Below are 26589 nucleotides of genomic sequence, written 5' to 3'. Positions count from 1 at the left end.
AATTTCAAAATTCAAAAATAAAGAAACTAAAATTGACCAATTCAAAAGGTATAAAACTAAAATTAATCAAATTAAAATATAAAGATAAAATCCATAATTTTAATAAAATGCAAGCACTAGTAATAAAATTTAACTAAGGTGTCAATGTATCTCTTCCTCGTACTTTCAAATTGAGCCTGGGCTCAACATTGATACCTTGGGTCATTTTCAATTTTGGTTTGATCGATTTTATTTTGATTTATTTAGTCTTAAATGAAAACTTTTAAATTGTGTAATCATCATTTTGTAACTTTTAAAATTAAGTAATCAAAATATAAATTTACTAATAATTTAGTAACTTTCAATATAATTTAACCTAAAGAAATACTAACAATGCATATATATATTTATATATATATACACATACCTAAAACTTTTAGATTCAATCAAAATGAACAAAAATACAATATCTTTTGTTTATGAGAAATCAATGATAAGATTTCCAATCAATGATAAAATCAAAACCTACATAACAATCTGAAAACAAAGCATGAAAAATTAACAATCTCAAATTCCTGTATAAAATACCTAAATTTCGATCTACACACCATTATAGGACAGTAAGGGGTCGGTTACAACTACATGAATTTCGATTCTAGATCCTGTTACTTGGACCGCTGTACATTTTTCGGTCGGAGAGTGGGGCTTCGGGTATGGATGTACGCCACTGCAATCGAGAAGGACTGTAGAGCTGAGAGCGATGGTTGAAAATGAATGAAATACAGACCATCGTGAACATTTGATATGCTCAACGTTGGAGAACCATGCTCGGAACCCTGAAACATGAAAGTCGGGAAAGGGTCAACCATAATGTTTTGTAATATTGTATTGTTGTTGTCTTTCAGATTTCATAGTATTGCACGAACCTGAATGAAAAAATCAAATAACTTGCATGCCTCGAATATTTCGGTTGGAGGTATGCCGTCCTTTTTGCTTGATCTGGCTTGAAGTACCTTCACCGGACAACCCAAGTCCCAGCCACCACAGTCGCAATGTCCACCGGATCTCCATCTTTCGATAAGACTCGATGGGCCACCATTTTGGATTCTCGGACCACCGTGAATACCCGCTGGCACTATAATATCCATACTCGTTGAGCAATCACCGGTATAGCAATCTGAAGGGTCAATCTTTTGCTTAACCCCTGTTTTCTTGAGAAACTTTAAGCCCCAACCTCCAACTTCCGAGTGAGGATTTTCGGGGAAATGGTCCCTTGTGATAATAGCGAGGGATTCAAAATTTGGTGGAAGTTGTTCATCTAACAGATTCAAGCGGTCTAGTGCATCGGAATTATTGATGGGATCTGAAGAAGAATCTTCGATTAAGGAAATTGACCGACGGTATCTCGATATTGTTCTCTGTTTGGATAAGTGAGTGTTCTTGAATACTTCCGCCACTTTTTTCGATATACCCTTATTCTTCCCGTGGTTATGGCTTGAAGTTTGTGGTTCCAGGTTAAAAGTTTGATTACCATCAAACAAAACAAACTCCGTTTCCATGACTTTAGAATCTAGGGGGCCAATTGTGAAAGAAGTAGATACCTTCATCTTACCAACAAGATGTAAGTCATTATCATTAATCCCATGTTCCTTATGACCACCCTTGCTAGACCGGAACAAGTATGTATATCCCAGACCTCTATTCCGAGCCGATCCGTCCTTCAACAAATTGGCTACATATACCACCCTCTGATTATCAAGGGAGAAAACAAAATACAGAATCCCACCCTTCCACGTGCATTGAAGCATTCCCTGCGAAATCGTTGTCGAATTAGAAGAAAAGGATTGATCAGAGCACGATGAGTTTGAACTTGACACGGAAACAAGCCTTTTCTGCACTGTTTCTGATCCATTACGAGTATCCAATACAGGTGTTTCACTTCCGAGCTTATTCGAGGAATAATTCATGAAACCACCAAGGGAGTTTGTGAAATCAGAACTTATCTTTGATCCTTTAATATCCATTAAACTCGAATCAACGTTCGATACACCCAATTTCTGTAACAATGGGCTCTTCAATATATTTGCCATACTGTTGCTGCCCATTATCGAACCTACAACCCATGGATCAGCCGGACCAAGGACAACACTACCAGTCTCAACTGCCAATGGACAGTCAAAAACAAACCTGTCGAAATCACATGTATCTTCATCCCGGATTTTAGTTGAATTCAATCCATCAGACAAAACACCCATGTTCAAAGAGCTCAAGTTGACTGAGATGTTGCACCGAGCTGCTTTTGCCGCATTGATATGAATCAATTCCAGGCAACGACGAAGATATCTCTCGTCTAGAGTAACCACATGCCTTGGGATCTTATGACTTATGTCGAAAATACTCCGTTGCAACAAATCCTTTATAAGATTTTTCCGACCTTGTAATCTTTTAACATTTAACATCAAGGCATGCCATGGATTTACCTTTCTTGCCAGCTTCTTCAATTTCAACTCGGAATTATTCATTCCATTCTCTCCTACTGATAAATCCCCGTTTTGCAACGAATCGTCATTCCCCTGTTCATCTTTCCGGTCAGTCACAAGCATGCCGTCCATTGTCTTTAGCAATGAGCACGGCTGATCACCATATTTTCTGTCTCGACATGGTTGATGCAAGTTTGAGAGCGGACAAATTCCCCACTATATAAGCCTCCAACAATCGGATTCGTAATTCACAAGCAATCTGAAGAAAAATACAAACAATAACCAGTCCTTATCTCAACTAGAAAGAACAAGGCTAAGATTTAAGACAAATCTTGTCGGCAATGGATTTTCGGTAATAAGAAACCAAAGCATAACGTGTCTGAACTCAAATTATAGCCTTATCAAGTAACAATGGCGCTTAGATATATATATGACAGTATGAAGTTATGAAGAAGAAAGACAAGAACAAACATCCTACATTCCCTTGTCTTTTTTTCATTTATTCTCACAGTATCTAGAGGGGGGGAAAAGCAAATGCAAATCAAAGGAAAGTTGGTTAGCAATCAAAATCATATATATATATATATATAAACAAAGCTCAAGATTATGAAATTGGGTCCTTGAATTCTCACTGTAGAAACACAAATAAAACAAATTAAAGACAAACTATCATAAGAATCTCATTAATTTCACTAAAAAAACCCAGAAACTTGACTGAAATTAAAGCCATGAATGAACCCTAGGCAAAACTCCATCACCATACAAAGGGGGGGGGGGGGAACTTACCCTCAAAGCAGCAAAGAGATGAACCCTAATCCTTCATCAAAACTGGAGCCGTCAACCTGGTGTAAATGAAACCAAAATATATATATGGAACACTTAAACCGGAAATTTCAAGTGATACCAGAGAAAAAAAACAGAAATAAGCAAAGAATAGAAGAAAAATAATAATAAGGTTAAAGAAGAAAGTTGCAAACTTTTAGGAATAGAATAAGTAAAAAGATTCACTTTTTTTTTTTTTTTTGCTTACCTCAAAGAAATGGATCCACGAAAGGAAGCTCAACCACCTTAAATTCAATACACAAAGTAACACAAGCAAAGAAGAAGAAGAAGATCTCCAATGAAGTTAAAAATAATAATAACAATAATCACCTAGTAACAATGAGCTTAATTCAACCAATATAATGGAAGGGAGAAAAAAAAAAGACAACTTTGTTTTTTGTCAGAAAGAGAGATATAAAGGAAGAAGCAAACTTTACTAGGTTCCAAAACACTGTTTTGTTTCGCCTCTTGTTAACTGTTGAAGACACCGGTCATAATAACAAATAAATAATATATTATTAAAAGAATCCAAGATTGAAGCAAAAGTAGTGGGAGGGGAGAAAAATTGTTGTTGTAAGCCACGTTTAGTTGTGGAATTTTGGTTCTTCAAGGTTCATGTTCTCTCCTTCTATGGTGACCCCACTTTTTTTTATTTTTTTAATTTTATTTTTAGTCAAATATACACATTATAAGAAAAATGAGAAAAGGATCCGGATTAGGAAAGGGGGGAAATCTTCATAAAGAAACCACTAAAGGAAAATTAGATTAAGAAAAGAATAGGAGATGAGCTGGAGTACACATACACACAAGATATGAAAACAGAAAATTGTCATGAGACTGAAAAAAAATGGTCCACTTCCTATGTATGGAGGGCAAATATAATCCAAAACGCGGTAATTTGTTTTTAGCAAAGTTGTGTGAAATTGTATGGGTTGATTGCATTAAAGGGGAATTTGAATAGTTAAACATATTCCTCCATCTAAATTCATTTAAGTAAGGAATTAATTTAAAAAGGGATAAAAATTAATTAATTTACAAATTATTGATGGAATAATTTTTATATTTTTTAAAATTTTAAAAATATATTTATTTTAAATCAAAGGAAAATTGATAATTCGAACGATTCTAAAAGTATTGATTTTTAGTTTTTTTTAGCTAAAAAAAGGATTTTTTTTGTTAGACATGTGAATGAGAGAGAAATGAGAGGAAGATAGGGGGGAGGCAATGGTCAAAGTACTGCCAAGTTGGTACTGTGTTTTTTCGGAAAGCTTGAAAAATAAACAACATGAGATTGGTTTTTTTGGGTTAATATAAATTTTAGTCCTTGAAATTAATAATTAGGTTCGTATCTAAATTTAACTATTAGGTTTATTTTAAAATTATGTCATATTATGAACTAAAAATTAAAATTTGTATAATTTCAAAAACTACAAGCAATTATATAGCGTAATCTTATCGTGTTGAGTCATCAAATTTTAATGCAATCCAAGTTTAGAAATTAAAATTGACCTGAATACAAAATGGGTTTTTTACACAAATAATACTAAAATAGTACAACCATTTTATTATGTACCAAAATGGTACAAACAGTAAAAAAAAGTTGACGAAAGTGACAGGACCCTGGTCGAGGGTCTACCACAGGCGGCACCTCAGCCCGTATTTTTTTCTTTCTTTGTCTTTGGGACCAATGGTCCCCAAAGTGGCAAAATGAAGCTGCAGGAAAGAAGAATGAGAGAAGAAGAAGAAGGGGAAGGAGGCGCAGTAGGAAGAAAAAGGAAAAAGAAAAAGAGAATGAGAAGAAGAGGGAGGAAGGGAAGGGAAACGAAAGGAAAAAAATAAAGAAAGATATATTTTTTTAATAGAGTAAGTAATGGTATAAAGGAAATTTGTTTATTTTTGTTGTTATTATTATAATGTGATTGGTTTTGATTTAATTGAGATTTAATTTTAAATTTATTTTTTTGCAAGGTATTATTTGATTAAAAGAGATATTAAGGTATGTTTATATTTATCTATATTTTCATTCATTCATAATTTAATTTTAATTTTTATGTTATGTACATTCTATGTTTTATTATTTATGTTATGTACATACTATGTCTTATTATTTTATTATTTATGTTATTATTTATGTTATGCACATTCTATGTTTTATTATTTTATTTTATTTATTTGTTAAGTGTGTTTTATGTTGATTAGATATATTTTTATGAAATTTATTTAGCATGTTGTAATGAGATTTTTTTACAAAAATAGTATTAAAAATAAAATACCGAAAAAATATGTTTATGAAAAATAAAATACGAAAAGAAATAAAAATGAAAATAGTATATTTACTGAAAGTAATTGTAATGGCCTAAATTTAATATTATCGAACGTTGGTTTCAGAACCACAAATCTGATTTAAAGAGAAATTTATTTTAATATTTTTGCATGAATATTGGTATGATAGGAAAATCGTATGAAAATATCGATAGAAAAATTTTACTGATTTAGTGGTTAGTTAGAAAAATAAATTATTGAAGAAATTGGGTAAAATAAGTATCGAGACCTCGATCTTATAAAATCGAGTCGGAAATATTTTTATAAATATTTATAAAATGTTAGTAATATGGTATTAAAATTTCATTAAAAATTTTTAATATTTGGGTAGTCAATTAAGTGAAAAGAACTAAATTGAAAAAGGTGTAAAAGTTACTAGAAGGATTAAATAGCTCAATTGTTAAATGAGGAGGAACATAAATTGTAAATAAGCCCAAAAGGAGATATTTTGGGCGGCAGAGAAAAATCAGGAGAATTAGTGAAATGAGGGTAAAATGGGAAAATAACAAATTTTACTAACATAAAAATGTGACCAAATTGGAGTATCTAGAATTCTCTTTATTTTTCTGCATTCTCATTAGCCAAAAATATACTAAGGGTTTATTCAAGCTGGTTTTTCATAATTTTTGCACCAAGTGAGTTAATCCTTGCCTTTTTCTTGTAATTTTTGTGTTTCTAAGACTTTTACAACTAGGTCCTATTACTAAATTCATTAGTTTTGATTTTATGAATGAAATTGAAAGTTTCTATGAATATGTGCTGGAATTTTATGATTAAATAGCATGAAATTGAAGCTTTAATTTGTTTACTGAGATGATTTTATTAGGTAATTTCAATAGAAATTTATTTGTAGGACTTAATTGTGAAAAAGTTTGGAATTAAAGTCTAGTGCTAAAATTCTGATTTCTAAAGGTTATAAAATAGTTTAAAGTGATATAATAAAGTGTTAATTGAGAAAAATCAGCTCAATTGAGAGGTTAATTGAGTAGGGATGAAATTATCATTTATTGAAAGCCTAGGGAAAAAATGGTAATTAACATCATACACTAAAACAGTTTTGGACAGCAGCAGTAGGTTAACTTTGAAAAATCACCAAAATTGTAGAAATTGAATTAGAGGATGAATAAAATATTAAATTAAATCTTATTGAGTCTAGTTTCTTATAAAAGAAACGGTGTAAGAAATGAAATTGTAAAACATGAGATATAATAGATTTTGTGAGATAAGATCGAATGAATTCTGGTTCCCCTGTTCTGAATTTGGAAAATAATTAAAAATTATAAAAAATGATTATGAGTTATAATTTATATTCTTAGAATCCTTAATGAGTCTATTTTCAGAAGAAACAAACGGAAACATCATCCAAATTCTGTACAATGAGATAATTAATTTTTAGTGAAGAGGGGTCGGAACTGTCAAACAGTGAAACAGAGGAAACTTTAAATAATAAAATGTACTTATTGGATAAACTAAAAATTCTGAAAATTTTATGGTAAGAAGATATGTGAGTCTAGTTTTGAGGAAAATTACCGGATCTTAATTTGGAGTTCTATAGCACAAGATATAAATAATTTAGTGACTATGACTCAGTGAGACAGCTTTAAATGCACTATAAATAATAACGGAATTATTGAGAATGTTACATATGAACATGAAATGTATTAGATTAATGATTAAATTTATTTATTTAGATCCAGAAAATTCAAATACGAAGCTAGATTGAGGAAAAGAAAAAGTTCGGGATTAGTAGATTTTTGTTTACGAACAAGTATCGAGGTAAGTTATTGTAACTTGAATTATATTCTTAAATGCCTGAAATGTTTGTTATTGATGTGAATATGATTTGAATGTTCATTGTATAAAAATTGATGAAACACTGATATATTTGATAAAAAGGGGAAGAAATCCCGGTTGAATGGAAGAAAAATTTAATGGATCTCTGAAAAGGAATTGACGGTAAAAAGTATCTAGCCCGGACGTGTGGTCCTATCCTGATATAGCCCTCCCGAAGAATATGTGGAAAATGGATTTAGCCCGGACGGGTAATCCAAATTAGGGTCTGAATTTAGCTTGGACTGGTAATTCAGATCCAAGCTCATTAGAGTAATTGTCATTGCAGAGGATTTAGCCTGGACTGGTAATCCCGACAATACTCTATGAATTTATATTACAAGGGATTTAGCCTGGACTGGTAATCCCACTGTAAGGATGAGGTTCGCGGGAGTGTGCTCTCTAAAATGGAAATGTGCGCACATGAATATAAATTGACGGATCCGGATTTGTACACTAAAGTGTACCCTTGAAAAATCCATCGAAATTCCGAGAAATTCAACGGGATAAATATGGAAAAATAACAAGGAAATGAAGATCATGGAATTGATGAGCTCATCAATCATGGTATAAATTATTGATACATGGAATTTGTTGGACTAATTTGAATGTTGAGTTTGTGCATGATAGGGGAATAATGTATGAAATGGGTGTATGAATGTTTATTGCGTTGTATTGAAAATATTAGGTAAGTATAATTCTTGTTACATGAACTTACTAAGCACAAAGTGCTTACCCTATTTCTTTTTCCCCTGTTTTGTAGTGTTAAGAGCTCGGAAGTCGGATTTTGTCAGAGACGTATCACACTATCAACCTCAAGATCTCGGTATATAAAGAAACTTTATTTTGGAAATCAATGGCATGTATAAGCTAGTAAAGTAAATGTTAATGTGAAATGAATGTATGGTTAGCCATTGGTATGGCTAACAAATTTTGGTTTTGGTATGTGATGAGGTTATCTTATGAATACGTTAAATCTATCTTGAGAATATGTTGAAATTTATTGGTTGTGTTGGATTGATCTCGGTTTAAAATTGCAGGGAAGATTAGATACTTGTAAAATGGGTTATATTGAATTTAAAAAAAAACTTTGGGATTTTGCGAAAAATTTATTCGGTAAAATTTGGTAATGCCTCATACCCTATTTCGGCGACGAATATGGGTAGGGGGTATTACAATAATAAAATTAGAAAAAAAGAAAAAGAAAAATACGAACAAAGGGCCAAAATAAGTGTTTTTTATTAAAATTATATAAAAAATACACTAAAATAATACATTTCAAACATTATGTACTAAAATAATAAATACGAAAATAGTATATTTTTGAAAGTAATAAAATCCGAAAATAAGAAAAATCGAACAAATGGCCAAAATAAGGGTTTTTACTAAATTTATATAAAAATATACTAAAATAATACATTTCAAACATTATGTACTAAAATAATATAAAATAATAAAATACAAAATAGTATATTTTTGAAAGTAATAAAATCTGAAAATAAGAAAAATACGAATAAATGGCCAAAATAAGGGTTTTTACTAATTTTATATAAAAACACACTAAAATAATACATTTCAAACATTATGTACTAAAATAATATAAAATAATAAAATACAAAAATAGTATATTTTTGAAAGTAATAAAATTCAAAATAAGAAAAATACGAATAAAGGGCCAAAATAAGGATTTTTTGCTAGATTTATATAAAAACAAACTAAAATAATACATTTCAAACATTATGTACTAAAATAATATAAAATAATAAAATACGAAAATAATATATTTTTGAAAGTAATAAAATCCGAAAATAAGAAAATACGAACAAATGGACAAAATAAGGGTTTTTACTAAATTTATATAAAAAACACACTAAAATAATACATTTCAAACATTATGTACTAAAATAATATAAAATAATAAAATACGAAAATAATATTTTTTTAAAGTAATAAAATTTGAAAATAAGAAAAATACGAACAAATGACCAAAATAAGGGTTTTTTTACTAATTTTATATAAAAAATACACTAAAATAATATATTTCAAACATTATGTACTAAAATAATATAAAATAATAAAATACGAAAATAATATATTTTTTGAAAGTAATAAAATTCAAAAATAAGAAAAATCCGAAAATAAGAAAAATACATTGAAATTAAAAACAGAAATTTGTTTTGAAGTTGGAGGCATTGCAATGGCTCGATTGATTAACGACGATCCTTACATATCTGATGCGGCTAATAATATGGTAATATATTATTATTTGTTAATCACAGGTTCTATTAAAAAAGGATATAAGTAATATATAGAAATAAATCATGTTATCATAATATTTATTTTCTGTAATTTAACACTATCAGGGCTCGTACCGCGTATTAAGGGGCCGGTTGAACGGTATAAGATATCCCACGGATGAACGATTGATGTCCTACTTGGAGCAAGCTGGATTCGGGTCAGCAGCATTGATCCAGACGCTCGACTTGCGATACGATTTAATATCTGCACTAATGGAGCGATGGCGCCCGGAGACCCACACTTTTCATTTTTCGTGTGGGGAGTGCACAGTGACTTTAAAGGATGTTGCACTGCAGCTTGGGCTCCCAATCGACGGGAGTTCCGTAATGGGAGTAAGTGCATTTGTTGAGCCGGCTGCACTATGTTATAGCCTACTAGGAGACTCGCCCAACGATGATGAGTCAAATTTTTCGGGCTTGAAATTTACATGGCTGAAAGGCAAATTTGGACACTTATCAGCTAATGCCACTGAAGGAGAGTTGATGTGCACTGCTCGAGCGTACATCATACATATTATAGGGGAGTACTGATGCCCGATTCAAACAACAACAAGGTTCATATCATGCACTTACCTCTATTAGTTGATTTGAGTAATGTTCGCTCGTATAGTTGGGGCTCCGCAGTTCTGGCAATGTTGTATCGGGAGCTTTGTCAGACGACAAAGCCTGCTGTCGTAGACATGGGCGGATGTCTTACATTGTTGCAGTTATGGGCACTTTATCGGATGCCATTCTTGGCATCAGTTAGTTACCAACCATATTTATATCCACTAGTTAACAGGTGATAAAATATAAATTGTCATTAATTGACAATTTCTTTATGATACTATTGTAACGATACTATATTGACTTGAAATTTGTTTTCGTAGATGGAGTATTTATCCGGGTATCGGGAGGTCGTACACTGTCCCGATATACCATCAATGATCGAACAGCATGCTGGGGAAGGGGTAAGCTATTCTAATATTCGTGACATGTTACTTTCTATATTTTACTCACACGGTGTTAAATTATAACCATGCTATTAATCATGCAGTTTATATGGATGCCATATCGTAGACCGAAATTTGCAGATATTATACCCTCATCTGCCTACGTTCATTCTCATATGTGGTGCACTAACGCACCAATTATAAACTTTAATGTAGTAGAGTGGTACTATAGGGATCGAGTGCTACGACAATTTAGTTGCGTCCAATAAATCCCAGATCTGCCATGCGAGGTAGGGGTGGTTCACGGCATTAACAAGAGAGGGAAACCGCAGTTGAGTACATACAATGGTACTCTAGTTTGGCAAAGCCATATCTGCTTGGAGGGCAGTCGACTGCAGTCCCCCCGCACATGCAGCTACTTGGAGTATACGAGCCAGTGGCTGATATGGAGGCGGAGCCAGCGGCAAATATTGATCCCGAGCCTGATCCTGTACCAGAGCCCGAGTCGAAGCCCGAGCCAGATCCCGAGCAATCACATTCACATTCGGATTCACATTCTTATCATTCAAATTTGGCGGGCAATGACTATTTCCCGAGCTTGTCAGGGGGATACCATCACGGGTTTGATATATTTGGATCGTACCCATTGCAGTACAGCACTCTCGACCCGTATCCACTGTAGTACATCAGTCCCCCTGGGTCGTATATTTTCCATATAGCCAGGTCTCATCCACCTGCACAAACGGCTTGCAGTAGGGAAATGCCCGCACACATGGATCAAACGTCCAGAACATCCGATGGAAAATTCTTTTCCCCGGCTGTAATTGGTCGTCCGAGCTGTAATAAGGTATTGTCTGTAACTCAATCACAGTTCCCGGTACGTACTCCCACATAGTAGCTATCCAGCATTGTATCTCGTTATACAACGAATCATAATCCCCATATAATTGCTCCATTGCCATCTGTTTAGCTATCTACGCCTTTCGATATGATACTTGATACTAGAATCGTGCTTATATTTCGACAATCAGTATCGAAACTTTAATGGTCGGCATGTCCTTCACCATTGGCATGATACACGTACAGATAGTTTTGGAATCAAGTTTTCGATGCTCTTCCATATCTGCGAATTTTGAATGAATGCAGCTCGTACCAGCCAATTGTAGCATTCCGCTGCTTTCCAACACTCCCCAATATATACTGTCGGTTTAGACACTACGACTTTATAATCCACTGATATGTTCATGCTATACCGTTTAATAGTAAATACGCACTCTTCTTTACTTTCGAATCTCTGGCCTACGAATAACTCCTCATGATCAAAATTTACAGCCAGTCGGTGAGCAGGAAGTATTTCAGGGTACTCCAGGAACTCAGCTACATGCGCTGCGTCAGGGTCTATGAGCGACATGTGTGGCCCAAGATTATTGTGTATCACAATACGTCGCATCTGGTTCCCGACCGAAGATGCGTTAATGTTTCCATCGTTATTCACATCTTCATTGTCAATGTCATCAGGTACATCGTCCACATCGGGATCACTGTCGCTATCGACCTCTTGATCACAATGATCGCTAACATCGTATCCATCATCACCAACCACATCAATATCGGGTGTAATATTGAGATCGATACCGATCTCATCTATAGTCGATTCACTATCAACGTACGATATTGGAGCCACCATGCATAGTTCTTGAGCTCCATGTTCTTCACCATATGCATTGACATCTTCATTTTGCTCAATACCGGCTAACTCAACAAATAAGTGAATCGATGCATTTTTTGTCACTCCCATTCCCACAGTAAAGAGCGATCGTTGTTTCCATGTTTTTGTCGTCTACAAGTTCTATTTCGATGAATTTGATCGAATTTGTCGGAACTGGAAACTTGTAGAAAATTTTTGATATCATTCTCCCACAATGTCTAACAAATTTTCAATTAATTCTTCCCTTCATATCATCCAACGAGACATTTCTATTAAATCTCATTGCTATTTGTTGCCGACATTCAAATATACATCCAACAGTTGTTGTCAATATGATTCCATTGAAATAAACACATACGAAAAACTTATCATCCATCTTCAATATTCAATTTGTTAAAAAATAAACAAAATTTCAAAAAACAATTTCGAACAGTAAATAAAATTACTTAAATAAAAATAATAATGTTTCAATATGCAATTTTTTCATTCATAAGCTTATACTATTTTAGTTATCATTTTGTACATGAACAACATTTAACCACTAATCCTAATAACTAACATAATAATAATAATAATAGTTTTTACTAAAATAATACTAACTAACAATAATAATTAGGGTTTTACTAAAATAATAACTAACAATAATATAGTGTAAAACTAACAATCATACTAACTAAAATAATAATTAGGGTTTTACTAATCCTAATAACTAACCATAATAATAATATTAGTTTTTTACTAACAATAATACTAAGTAACAATAATTATTAATAACTAAACCCTAAAAACTAACAATAATAATACTGACTAAAATAATAATTAGGGTTTTTATTAATCCTAATAACTAACAATAATAACTAAACTAACAACAAAAAACATAATAACAAGATAATCCATTATTTTTTTTAAAAAATACCTTATTTTTCTATTTTTTTTCTTCTCTTTCTTTCTCCTTTCTCTATTCTCTTTCTCTCTTTTTCTTTTCTTTTTCCGGCACCACCCTCTCCTTCTTCTTCTCCTTTCCTTTTCTTTCTTCTCTTTCGTGCAGTTGAAGTGAAAGTGAAATTGGGGACCATTATAAGGTCCTCAAAAGGCGGGAAAACATGGCACAGGTGTCGCCTGTGGCAGTGGCACCTTTGGTGCCGCCTCTGCCATTGACACCTTTGGTGTCGCCTGTGACAGACCCTCGACCAGGGTCCTGTCACTTCTGTCAGCTTTTTTTTTTACTGTTTGTACCATTTTGGTACATAATAAAATAGTTGTATTATTTTAATATTATTTTAAATTTTTTATATTATTTATGTAAAAAACCCTTGCACAATTTATGCATTAAAATAGATAAAAAAAATCTAAAAATTTCAGAGAATAAAAATTATATCAACCCGTCTTTTATTCTCTTTGCTTTAATTTCATTTATTACAAATTACAATCTCCCGGAATGTTGATTGTAATTCTTTTAATATTCTTATATTCTCCTTTCCTACTTGTTCTAATTTATTGCACTGGACAATCATTACATTATTGGACTTATATCAAATTCACATAATCTATTCAAGTACAAAGAATTTTGAGAGGGTTTGGAGTAAAATTTCAGACAGAAAAAATAAATTTTGATAAAAATAAATTTATTTTAATATGAATCATGTGAATTTTAAATTTTTATACTAAATGTTTTAAAATATGTAAAGTTATGTAGATTGAGTCTTAATTTGATTATTATAGGTATTATTACCAATACAGGAGAACGTGAGTTTAAATACACTGAAGCATACTATACTCCTATTTACGAGTTAAAAAGAACTATAAAAAATAAATATAATCAAAACTTATAATAAAATTATTAAAAATATAATTAATTAACCTAAACTCGTTTAAGCCACGTATCAGCTGAATTAATTATTTATAAATATATACGAGTTAAAATTTCTTTTAAATTCTCTATGAGTTAAATCAAACTTAGATACTTATATATAATATTGATATCATGTATAAATTAGACCTAAATCCAACTCATTCATGAGCACCTCTGTTATAGATAAAGTGTGTCCAAAAATTACCATAGTAATGTCTTGGCCCAAATACGGGCAATCTTATTTTGGGCCAGTAAAACCCTAAAAGGCTAATTGGAAAAAAACCCCTAAATCTAATCCATTGACCTGCTCGCTTTGATCCACTTTAGATTTGTTTTTCATATTATTTATTGTTTTTTCGACCGTCCCTTGCTCTTTCTTTTAGCTGCTGCTGCTGCTTCTGCTCCTAGTGTTTTTTTGCCTATTGAAAAATTTTCGAGTGTTGATTTCAGTAGCCATCGAAACCCTAATTCCTCTTTCACCATGAACTGTTCAAGTAAGCTCTCTAATTTTTTTTCTATACTTAAACACTGTCGGTTTTTTTTTGTCTGAGAGATTTTCGTTTTTCCATGCAGTCTCCGGTGAGGTGCCGGAGGAGCCCGTTGTCTCCACGAAATCCGGCTTGCTCTACGAGAAACGCTTAATCGAGCGTCATATTTCGGTTCGGCTTCTCTCTCTTTTTTTTTTTTTTTTTAGTTTCTAGGGTTCTGTTCTTTAGTTTTTAAATTTATTTTAATGCTTAGTAAAGTGTAAATTTTCTTTTTAATGAAAAGGGTTGTTCTTTTTTTTTTTAATTTCGCCTTCTGTTCTTATGTTCTATTTTACTTTTTAGATTTAAGCTAACTTTTGATGAATTAGCTGTATGTTTGATAGGATATTTGTATTGCTGTTTGAATTAGGATTATGGGAAGTGTCCAGTTACTGGGGAGGTACTTACTATGGACGACATTGTCCCGGTCAAAACCGGCAAGGTGATTTTACTAAGGGTGGTTTCCTTACATGTTTTACCATTGATTCTTTATGAGCTGATTTCTTTGTTTTCATGGTGTTTGTTCCAGATTGTGAAGCCCAGATCTTTAACAGCAGCTAGCATTCCTGGGATGCTTGGAATGTTTCAGAATGTATGTTTTCTTGACACACACACACACACATATAACATCTGAATTAGCTCAAATTATTGTATACCTCATGTTTATCCTTTTCTTTTTTGCTATCCATGTGAGTGCATGGTGGGAATGGGTTTTTACTTGTGCTGTGTAATTCTTTGTATTCTACTATTGATTTTACAGCAGGGGTCTTACTTCACTGTATTTTTTTAGCTAGAACTGAATGCTTCCCTTAAAATTTCTTTTGTTGTTTCTTTGGAATTGTTATCAATGCAATTTTACACTTAGCAATATATTTTTTTTTACACTGAATTTTCTTTAGCTTTTTGCTTCTGATGTTTCGTTCGCCCCCCATTACAGGAATGGGATGCTTTAATGCTATCCAATTTTGCATTGGAGCAGCAGCTTCATACAGCCAGGCAAGAGTTAAGTCATGCACTCTACCAGGTAACTACAATTTGGATATCAGTTGTTATATGATGTGAGCTCTTTTTGGCAGAATCTATTTTACAATCTTACAAGCGGTTATTTTTCTTTTAACGTTCCCCGAGAAGATGAATACTTAAGCATAATGTTGTTGTATGCTTGTGTAAGGAGTTTTCTTTTTACCTTGAGCTTTTATGTACAGTCCTTGTACTTTTTTTAATTGAACGCTTTGCTTTAAAACTGTTTACCCCCAACTGTAAAGGAAGCTGATTATAAAGATCACTTGTCAAGATCATGTGGTTATCAAATCTGATAATGGAAGTATATTGAGTTTTAACTAACCATCTAACTTTGGTGTTTTTCTTTCTGGTTATGTATATATTAAGTAATTATAATGCTGTTCAATTTGTTTTTGTACAGCATGATGCTGCCTGCCGTGTGATTGCAAGACTTAAAAAGGAAAGGGACGAAGCCAGGTCATTGCTCGCACAGGCTGAGAGGCAGGCACCCTTGCCTGCATCAGCAGCTACTGCCAATGTTTCTGCTCTCAGCAATGGAAAGAGAGGTTCTTTCTGAGTGTGCTTTTCATTAACATTTGTTCATCTTAAACTAATTCAGTATCTTATTTAAGATTTTCTTTTTTGTTAATTATAGCTGCAGAGAGTGAAGATATGGGCCCTGGTGGAAAGAGAATGCGTCCTGGGGTTTCTGATAGTATTATTTCTGAGTTAACAGAATGTAATGCAGCTCTGTCACAACAGCGTAAAAAGCGCCAGGTACAATTTTTATCTAGAATATTTTGATTAATTCCAACTATTGCTTTCCATATAACATATTCATATTTTCCTTTTGGTCCCTCTCCTTCCAATCTTTTCCTTGGGCTTTCTTTTCAGATACCTCCCACTTTAGCTCCCATTGATGCTTTGGAGAGGTATACCCAACTATCTAGTCATCCTCTTCACAAGACCAACAAACCTGGGATCACTTCAATTGATATCAATCTTTCAAAGGTATGGTGCTCTTTTAGATAATCCCTTTAGTAAAACTGTCATTTTGCCTACACCTCTATGGACAGGAAGCAAATGTGTTTTGGATATTGCATGTTTGTACTCTTAAAAATTAAGGATATGAGAAATAGTTTTTTGTTTGGTTCAATCATGTCATGTCATGTTAGGCTATCAATTTCTGATCTTTTCATTATACTGTAAACTCATTTATGTCCAGACTGTTGCCTGAAAAATCTGTGCCAGTGCCATTCTGCTTTTGTTTGGAGGAATATAAATAGCTTAGAGGATTTAGCTAATGCTATAATCACTAAGAGTATATTTTTTAAATTTTATGGATAACCATGCAAATTTGGTCCATTAACTTCCTTCTACGTCTGGTTGTTAGGATATTGTTGCCACTGGAGGGGTTGATTCAAGTGCTGTACTCTTTGATCGAACATCTGGGGAGATCTTATCTACACTCAATGGGCATTCTAAGAAGGTTTATTCAGTTTCCTTTATTTTGTTCAAGGGTTTTTGTTTACATTTTTCGCTTGAAATTTGTTGTCTGACTACATTCTTCTTTGGTAGGTTACTAGTGTAAAATTTGTAGCCCAGAATGATGTATTTTTAAGTGGTTCAGCAGATAAGGTAAGCCGATTCTTCAAGTCTCTTCCCGTTTTTGTTCCTTTGCATCAGTCCTTATTTTAGGTTTATGTTGCTCGAGACAGGTTTTTTTTGAAAGGATGTAGTATTCACATTTTAATCATTTAACCATAACTGAACTCCATGTTTTACATACATATTAGCTTGCATCTCAGTTTAACTGGTTTTTGAATGTTGTAGACTGTTCGCATTTGGCAAGGGTCTGAAGATGGAAAGTATGATTGCAGGCATATTTTGAAAGATCATACAGCTGAGGTACATATGTTTTGAGTACACATATTCTGAATTGTCTGCTTGGTTATCAAGTTTTGGTTCTGGTTCATTTGTGGTCTTATGGACATGAGAATAAATCTACCTTCTACTCTTTCAGGTGCAAGCTGTCACAGTCCATGCCACTAACAACTACTTTGTAACTGCTTCACTTGACACGACGTGGTGTTTTTATGATCTTTCGTCTGGTTTATGCTTGACCCAGGTCCAACTCCTATATTTCTCCTTCTCTTTGATCTGTAAGGTTTTTCATTACAATGGACATCTTGCTATTATTGTTTGTGAGGTAAAATGGACTAACTTATCTCTTAAAGTTGATCCTGAATGCTGAGTTCTAACAATAAGTCTAACGTGCGTTTAATAGATTCATGAAGTGCTCTAAAGTAAATCTGTGATCTGATTTTGTTCCACGCCATAGCGTTATGTGAACTATCAGTTGCTTGTTAATTTCTGACATGTAATGAAATTTCCATCGTCTTTAGGACTTCCAATGGAAAGACATAGTTAGCATTATTTTTACCTATTCGGGTCTTGGTAAAATGATTTCCTTTTTCCTTGAGCTAAATTTCCATTTCATTTATTTTGAAGAGGAAATCCAAGAATGAGTCAGATTTTTATCTGTGCAGGTTGAAGACCCATCAAATTCTATGGGCTATACGTCTGCAGCTTTTCATCCTGATGGCCTTATCCTTGGAACTGGCACCACTGGAGCTACTGTTAGAATTTGGGATGTGAAGAGTCGGGTATATAGGAACTACTTTATGAAAGCTGGACATTTGTTTTTCAGATGTTTTCTTTGTCTACAATTTTTTTACAACCACTTCCTCTTTATTCTATTACCCTACAGGGAAATGTTGCCAACTTTGATGGACACACTGGGGCTGTAACAGCCATATCTTTCTCAGAAAACGGTTACTTCCTTGCAGTAAGCACCTAGCTAAATTATGCATGTTATGTTGATTTTCATGAATTTCGCAATCTGATTTATGTTTTAACTGCAGACTGCTGCTCATGATGGTGTTAAGTTGTGGGATCTACGCAAATTGAAGAACTTTCGATCTTTTGAATTATATGATCAAGACACACCAACCAACTCAGGTATGTTCATCTTGATAACAGACCCTGCATGGCTATATATTACCTTGTCTTCTATTGGCTCTCTTTTCAGAATGAGTTAAATATCTCATAATTTTGGGCATAGTTCTACCATTTACTTGTCTATGCTCCTTGCTTTTCACCTTGGCAACTTTTGAGCGTGGGAAATAAAAAAAGAAAGAAAAATAGAGCAAAAAATGAACTTGTTATCATGAAAAGCTATATTTAACCGCAGCTTGAATGTTTTCTTTCTTCTTTCAGTGGATTTTGACCATAGTGGGAGTTACCTTGCAATTGCTGGCTCAGATATAAGGTAGGTGCTCTCAACTCTATATAATATGTAGTTTTTGCATGGGATATTTCAATGAAGTGAAACTTAAACTGGATGTGGCGACTGTTGTATGCACATAACATTTCAATGGAGTGCTTAACAAACTGTGGAATTTTAGTGATAATGTTGGATGCCTTTCAATTAAAACCCAAAGACCATGTTTTTAAACTTGCCAGAAATCTTATGTTCTCCGTTTCTCTGTACTTAACAAGCTCATCCTTTCCACAATATTACGTTGAAACTTCTTTAATCATTATTCTTGTTGATACTGATTTAATTTTGTGCTTTCAGAGTTTACCAAGTTGGCAGCGTAAAAGCTGAATGGAATTGCATCAAAACTTTACCTGATCTGTCCGGCACAGGTTCATCTTCTAATTCCTCCCTGGCTCAATCCATCATTATTTTCGATTGCCAGCTGAAGTAGAAGTGCCATGTTCTTTTCTTTTTGCAGGTAAAGCAACTTGTGTCAAATTTGGTACAGATGCGAAGTACTTGGCAGTGGGATCAATGGATCGCAACCTTCGCATATTTGGCCTTCCCGAAGGTGATGATGCTTCAACAGAATCATAAAAAGAGATCCCTTCTGTTCATATATGATAAGTTGCGACTGCTCGGTTTCGTGGTTAAAGTAGAACTGTCAGATTTTGAGGTGGGTTTAAATCTTTTAGTCTTGTGCTTCTGTTCCCAAAAATGCTTTTTTGAAGCTAGGGAGGGCATGAATGTCTACCATTGTTGCCATTCCTCCATTAATCACTGTCTCATTTAAAAAGGTTTTGAAGAAATGAAGCCAGGTGAAAATATATTATAGACAATTCCAACTCCTAGAACTGAACCATCACTAGTGGGATTTTTTATCTTAAGTAGGCAGCACTTATGGACTTTTTTTTTTTTTGGGTTTTAGTTTTGTTGTGGCCTTAGATTGTAGTATTTATTTGTATACACTGCAAGAGTGGATGGTATATTTAGAGTTTTTATGTACCATTTTTAATGTTTGCTGGTTTTTAAGAGGATTCCTCCTCATTGCTGCATTTTCCTCCCCTATTTAAACTGAAGGCTGAGCAAGAAAAATTGAAAATTGTGGTTATTTTTTCGATTAAAAAATTGTGTTTAGCCAAACTGATATTTTTTTTAATTTATGATTAGTTTTAATTTTTTATGTAAAAAAAATATATTTAAGATACTAGGTAATTTAAAAAAAATTGTTGGTTTTTTTTTGTTTGCTTGAAAATGATTTTTTTAAATGTTTGAAAGAAAATTTTGAACCTTTATCAAATAGTCTAAAAATTATAAAGTACTGTTTATTTCGTCAAAATAAATCCAAAATTAGTATGTATAAAACAAGGATGGATGGAGATTTTAGAAGTTGAATTATAGATTTGCTCAATGATAATAGATCACCAAATACCAACTATTTAAAAATTATACAAATTTTAATTTAAAACTTTGATTTTGAAAGAAGTATATGTAATTATTTGTATGTAAAATATTAGCATAAAATTATACTAATTAGTTTCATGTATAAAATCATAAAAATTAAAGGTTAATACGTTTTGGTATGAGTTTATATATAATTTTAATATTTATCTCTGAAAAGACATTTAAAAGAATTCTCTTAATAAAATTCAGTACAATTTATTCTGAATAATTTATTCATTTAATCTGAAAAATACATTTTAAAATTTCTGTAAAATAAATATGTATTATTAATAAAACAATAAAAAAGTTTTACAAATGATACAGCCAAATTGTTCATACTAGAAACATTAATAGATTAGAAGATAGCAGTAATCAGAAAGAAATATGAATCGCTCACTGTACTACTCAATTAAACAACCCCCCCCAAATGATTTTAAACCCTAACTACAACCAGATTTGTCATCATAATTCATTTCTAAAACCCCAAAATGAGGGCACATTGCAGGGATTGATGGATTTAGATTATTACAAGTCGAAGAAGATAGTATGTGTCCTTAACCATGCAATTGGAGCTATAAGTATTTCTCTCTGAAGAATTCTTTTCAGTTGCTTTCAATTGAGGCATATGGTGATGCATGTGTGAAACCCCATAGCTGCATGGTTTAAAATCACATGAAATACTAAAAGTTACAATCAGGACAAACAGTTATTAAGGAAGAAAAAAGAAAGAATAATGCAACATTTAGTCCCTAAAATTAACTTTTTCTCATAAAATTTCCCATTGTAGCCCATGTGATGACATGAGATTATGAGATTGTGTCATGTACTCATTATCTTTTTCTTTCTTTTTTTTTAAAATTTAGATAATGTCATGGCTCAATATTAGAGTGCCTCAACATTCCATGGATCAATACCAAGAGAAGTTGCCGAGTTCCGAGTTCATGTGGCTACCGAGTTCTGAGTTCATGTGGCTTTATCCCCAAAACAAAAACACATGCTAGGGCTTTACTTATAAAGAAATAGTATTTATCATCCATGAAAAATGCACAAGAATTCCTTGTGAATGAAGCCTCCAACTTATTGGTTAAATTCCTTGCCCTAATTTGATAAGGATGAAATTCAAAACCATGAGCTTTCCTTTTTTTTTGTATAAAGGAGGCTAAAATATGGGGATAGGGGAAAGCCGGAGCTCGAATTCTGGGTCTGTTGGATCTCACATCTTTACATGAATCAGTTGAGTTAAGCTCTGGGTTCAATTTTTGCAGTAGTTAAATTCATCACCTAGTATGCATCAACAAGAACAAGCATGCCACATGTTCTCAAATATTTATTACTTATACCATTGGTATGCTATGGGTTAAGTTTCTATACATTTCATAAATATTCCACCTTTACCTTCCGATTTTCAGCTATAATTTGAGATCACTAAAGGTCGTATTTTAAGCCAATGTTGAGAATCAGATAACCAATAAGATATTGTTAAAAAAAGGGTCAAACGAGCATAAATTTACCTCGACATTATTAAGGTCGAAGTCCCGGTTATGAGCCAAACACAAGTTCCCAAATGTTTCAGAAGGTCCACTACTTCCGGTTAAACTATTAAAAAGAGAAAATCACAAACCATGACAAAAAAGACAAACATTTGTAGTAAATGAGAAAACTCGAGATTGTAACTTACAGCTCTCCATCCAAGCACAAAGCAAAATTGCCACCACCACCAACTGCTAACAAGTCGTTCAAACATATATAGTAATAACGATTGGCACCTGTTTCAGTAGATAGGACACAAAGATCAAAGACTATAATAGCATGGAAATACCTTCAACATCGGCAGAGTTCGTAAAAATATCAGATTAAAAGGAGACTAACATTTCACACAATGAAAAACCAGCATATTAGTCCCTGATACACAATTACTAATGGTTAAAGTACTAGGGAGGTCCCTGTATTATAGGGACCGGATCAAAGTAGTCCCTCCATTATCAAATGGATCAATTTAGTCCTTATACTATCAAAAAGAATCAAACAAGTATAAATTGTAACAGAGTTTGACATTTACTGTATAAAAAATGTCTTTTTTCAATTGCAGTTCAATTTCAAAGAAAAGATTTCATTCACAGAACCATAAAAACTTTAAAAATATTAACTCTGTTAAACAGCAAATGACTTTTTTTATATAAAAAATGTTATCTCTATTCAAATTTGGCCTTATTTGTTTCTTTTTAACAATACAGGTACTAAATTGATCCATTTAATAGTAGAGGGACTAATTTGATCAGGTTCCTATAATAGAGGGACCTCTCAAGTACATTCACCATTACTAATTGCTTGTACTATCCATTAAGGTCGTAATCATTTCCTATCTAGTTTCAGGAAAGAAACAAGAATCTGTTCAAAAAACCAATCTGTATTCGACATTTGACAATTCATACATTTAATTTGAAATCAAATTGATAATGTTTTAATAGCAGCATGAACAAAATCCCATCTACCAACCAGCAACATGCATTAAATCGATCTCAAACTTCATAGACTGGTAATTGGTAAGGTTTGTACTGACACCGTTCATTACAGTTCTAAGAAACAAAATACATCAGATAGTTTTAACAAAATAGCATACCAGTTGGTCTAAATAGCCTCGGTTCACCATATACAGTTGTGAAAACAAATGTCTGGTTTGTTCCCTGTCATAAAACAAGAAGAGAAAAGCTTACTTGAAACGATACGTAGAAGAACAGCAAAAATGGAGCAAATCACAAAGAGAAACCAAGTCATCGTAAATAAAATCATATTTGTAAGTTAAATAGGCATGTTAGCTTACTTGATATTTTCTCTTGAGTGTTGGTTTCAAGGGACATTCTAGCATTGCACCAAAGACGGCTCCTTTCCTATCTCCAGTAATCTAAAATTTGTACAGCACCATGCAAATAATAATTCCAAGGTTCAGATAGATAACCTCTCATAACAATTGAATTACTAATATACAACCATCAACATACCAGCAAACAAGGGCCAGGAAGTTCAGCACTCTTGCGAATAAGCGTACGAAGTGATATACCATGTTTCAACGTACTGCCCTTCATTTCAAAGAGTTAATTACCAAATCAAAGATCCAAAATCGGAAATACAATGTAGCTTTTCACCAAAAGAACTTCAAAGCTTATTGCAAGACTTACCTATACAACAACATCCATTGACACCCTTTAACAATATTGGGAAGGGAAGACACCAAGAATTCGTACAAATCACAGGTAATAAACACCGATTCATCAGAAAGGTTCAGTGGAGGTTTTATTGAACTCCGTTGCTCTCGTGTATCTTGAAATTCATCGGAATCACTCCTCTCGGAGGTACGGTCCTTATCCTCACCCCGAGGACTAATAGTTTGCTTGTTGTCACTATCTTCCGAAATTTTCTTCTTAACTTCATGAACCCTTACTAATTTTTCATTTGTAAAAGGAATTATGAGGTCTTCATAGCTATCCAAGGGTTCATCTTGCAACTCAAGTTTCCTATATTTCCATCTAATAGGAAGTGACTCGATTGGCTTGAGATGACTTCCATGATCTTTCGATCTAGACCCGCCCGAGCTTACGGAAGGGGTAATATAAGAAAAAATGGAATACAAAGAGCTTGATCCTTTGGAATACAAACTAGCCTACACATTCAAAAACTTTTTCCACATCATGAAATCACTCAAAACTACAAGTCACAGCAAATTTAAAACTTAAAAAGGCAATGAAGTTATTGACTCTTTCAACACATACAAACATTAAAACATAAAATAACCCAAAAAAACACAAACCTTAAACAAAAATATATATTATTACTTGACCTATCCAAAACCCATTGTTTAAAGTTTTACACAATTGAAATTCAAAATGAAGAACTTCAATTTAATCCCAGTCTATGAAGCGGGTTCTAGTCCAAAATAATGAAAATATTTTACATTTTTTACTCCTTTCATGCATTATCTAATGAATATGTATATAACCCAAATTATCAAATTACAGTTACTTTCCAAAGATCATAAACAAAACAGAGGAAAACACAATTTTCAGCGGCCCCAAGTGTTTTTTTAATTAAAAAAAACAATATAGACGTCAATAAAAGATTAACTACATTTCTATAAACAACCCAGATCTAGTATCTAACAAAAATACTAAAAAATTACCTGAGAAAGATCAGATGGAGTAGAATGATTTGATGAATCTGAAAATAAACGTGAAAGACCCTCAGCTACTTTATCTTTCAATGTATACATTTTCAAATTCTTTTTCAAATGATTCGGTGCTAAAACTGCTTTCTTTTTAAGCTTTAGCTCATGAAAATTAAACAATTAAATGGAAATTTATGTAAGAATTTAAGGAGAAATTTGGTGATTTGTCGGTGGGGAAAATGAGTGAAAAATACAAGAAAACGAAGCGGACCGCGGTGCGACGTTTGGCTTTTGCTTCGATTTCTTCTTTTGGAAAAACATCGAATTTCTATTTATATCCCTAAAACATGGTAACTCTTTTCCATTTAATATATTACTATATTATTTAATTATTTTCCTCAAAACGTTCAGCCTAATTTAATTCATAAATTTGAATTTTGTTAAGTAAGGTTTGAAATTTTAAAATAAAAATTATATAATTTTTAGTTTTATATAAAAGTTTTAAATCACAGATATTAGAACTTATTCTTAAACGGAATTTAATTTTAAGAATAAATTTAAGAAATTTTGTCAAGTTTAAAATTAATAGTAATTTATAATTCAAGATAAGCCGGTAATACCAAATTCAAAAATCAAATAAAAATTTTAAAAGTATGATATTATGAAGTAGAAAAAGATGTTTAAGAAGATGTTCAGGTTTCTAATTCACTAATCATGCTTTTCTTTCCACTTGAGTACCATGTTTCAATTTTTTCAAACAACGACACTTTTGCTATTTGCTAGCCTTACTTCCTGGATTTATCTCATTTTTAGCCCATAACCACATTTAAGTTATTTATATATATTTTTTAGTCTAAGAATTCGATAAAAAAATTAACTTGATTCACACATTTTTTGTTATTTAAATATTTTTTTATCATTTTACTATATTTATTTAATTCAAAAATAATTTGTCAACAGAAGTGTTGTTTGCACTTGAACAAACCGTACACTGAAGCAAGCCTCTCCTATTGTAAAAACTGAAAATTTTGCCTATAACTTATAACGTATAGGCCATTTGATTGCCCTCTGGTTTCGTCATGGTGAATAATGTTTAAAAAACTAATTTTCATAATTAAGTACTAGTTTAAGCAAAAGCCCAACTGGGGAGTTATTTAATTAATTTTAATGACTTATTTGACCTATCAACTTTATAAAAAGTCATTTTAATTCATTATTTAATTTTTCGCTTTTTAATCATTAAATATATGTTTTTCTGTCAAATTACCTAAAATAAATGAAAAATTAATATTTTTAACTTTACTGATGTGGCATACACGTAAATTTTCATGTGGATGACACATCAGTATTTAATTATTTTAAAAAATTCAAAAATCAAAAAATTATAAAAATTAAAATGTATAAAAGTTATTAAAAATATATTTTAATATTTTAAATTTTAAAAATTAATTAAATGATGAAGTGTCATCCACGTGTATGTCACATTAGTAAGTTAAAAATATTAACTTTTCTCCATTTTGAGATCATTTGACAAAAATGTAAATTCAAGAGCTAAAAATATGATAAATTAAATGAAGGACTAAAATAAATTTTTAAAAATTAAAGGGCCAAAAAGTGATTATGTCATTAATTTAAAATGATATAAGAATTCAAAATTTTATTAATATTTATACATTCTTATAAACCCGAATTAAAATTTTAACAATAGAATTAATATAGCTCATTTAGATTCAATTATATAAATATTTACTATTTTGAAAGGATTAAGAAATTTAAATATTTTAGGACAACCTTAAACAACTCTAACTCCCACCACCCAAACAGGATAAAATATGGCAAGTTTCTTTTAAATGCATTCTAGGCAGGCTGCCATTTTCTCGAGAGAAAAAACAAAATAAAAATGCAGAAAAGAAC

The 26589-nt window shown here is 32.3% G+C and overlaps 3 protein-coding genes across 4 annotated transcripts; 1 reads left to right on the top strand and 2 right to left on the bottom strand.

The window, feature by feature from the left end:
- Positions 1-403: 403 nt before the first annotated feature.
- Positions 404-3832, bottom strand: LOC105800627 (uncharacterized). 2 transcript variants are annotated; one of them, XM_012631852.2, is made up of 4 exons: positions 3490-3832; positions 3246-3337; positions 906-2718; positions 404-815 (listed from the first exon to the last, which is right to left on the bottom strand). In XM_012631852.2, exons 3-4 carry the CDS (start codon positions 2589-2591, stop codon positions 645-647), a joined length of 1857 nt encoding a protein of 618 aa, XP_012487306.1. In that variant the 5' UTR covers positions 2592-2718; positions 3246-3337; positions 3490-3832; the 3' UTR covers positions 404-644. The 2 variants fall into 2 exon arrangements, with proteins under 2 accessions (XP_012487306.1, XP_012487305.1); XM_012631851.2 differs by having other exon boundaries at positions 3246-3301.
- A 10718-nt stretch (positions 3833-14550) lies between these two features.
- On the top strand, positions 14551-20128 carry LOC105800628 (pre-mRNA-processing factor 19). The gene is made up of 18 exons (XM_012631853.2): positions 14551-14716; positions 14796-14881; positions 15120-15191; positions 15279-15341; positions 15687-15773; positions 16173-16317; positions 16407-16528; positions 16646-16762; positions 17145-17240; positions 17330-17389; positions 17585-17659; positions 17775-17879; positions 18301-18417; positions 18522-18599; positions 18676-18772; positions 19031-19082; positions 19392-19462; positions 19552-20128. Exons 1-18 carry the CDS (start codon positions 14704-14706, stop codon positions 19668-19670), a joined length of 1575 nt encoding a protein of 524 aa, XP_012487307.1. The 5' UTR covers positions 14551-14703; the 3' UTR covers positions 19671-20128.
- Positions 20129-20786: 658 nt separating this feature from the next.
- LOC105800626 (uncharacterized) lies at positions 20787-24994 on the bottom strand. Its single transcript, XM_012631847.2, has 8 exons — positions 24691-24994; positions 23693-24174; positions 23516-23588; positions 23338-23418; positions 23137-23200; positions 22195-22282; positions 22028-22112; positions 20787-21169 (listed from the first exon to the last, which is right to left on the bottom strand). Exons 1-8 carry the CDS (start codon positions 24778-24780, stop codon positions 21119-21121), a joined length of 1014 nt encoding a protein of 337 aa, XP_012487301.1. The 5' UTR covers positions 24781-24994; the 3' UTR covers positions 20787-21118.
- Between the last annotated feature and the right edge of the window lie 1595 nt (positions 24995-26589).

This window comes from Gossypium raimondii, chromosome 9 (assembly GCF_025698545.1).
Source record: "Gossypium raimondii isolate GPD5lz chromosome 9, ASM2569854v1, whole genome shotgun sequence".
Lineage (NCBI taxonomy): Eukaryota > Viridiplantae > Streptophyta > Magnoliopsida > Malvales > Malvaceae > Gossypium > Gossypium raimondii.
The sequence above is the reverse complement of the archived record's forward strand: the minus strand, read 5'-3'. Positions and strand labels throughout refer to the sequence as shown.

What these genes read in the sequence shown, in the direction of transcription:
- LOC105800627 (XM_012631852.2), bottom strand. Translation starts at nt 2,591, where the DNA reads ATGGACGGCATGCTTGTGACTGACCGGAAAGATGAACAGGGGAATGAC. An exon ending in TATTTGATTTTTTCATTCAG is followed by an intron (nt 816 to 905) that starts GTTCGTGCAATA and finishes TTCATGTTTCAG; the next exon opens with GGTTCCGAGCATGGTTCTCC.
- LOC105800628 (XM_012631853.2), top strand. An exon ending in TAATCGAGCGTCATATTTCG is followed by an intron (nt 14,882 to 15,119) that starts GTTCGGCTTCTC and finishes TGTTTGAATTAG; the next exon opens with GATTATGGGAAGTGTCCAGT. An exon ending in CTGGTTTATGCTTGACCCAG is followed by an intron (nt 17,880 to 18,300) that starts GTCCAACTCCTA and finishes TTATCTGTGCAG; the next exon opens with GTTGAAGACCCATCAAATTC.
- LOC105800626 (XM_012631847.2), bottom strand. Translation starts at nt 24,780, where the DNA reads ATGTATACATTGAAAGATAAAGTAGCTGAGGGTCTTTCACGTTTATTT. An exon ending in TTCCTGGCCCTTGTTTGCTG is followed by an intron (nt 23,419 to 23,515) that starts GTATGTTGATGG and finishes TACAAATTTTAG; the next exon opens with ATTACTGGAGATAGGAAAGG. An exon ending in GAGGCTATTTAGACCAACTG is followed by an intron (nt 22,283 to 23,136) that starts GTATGCTATTTT and finishes CTACTGAAACAG; the next exon opens with GTGCCAATCGTTATTACTAT.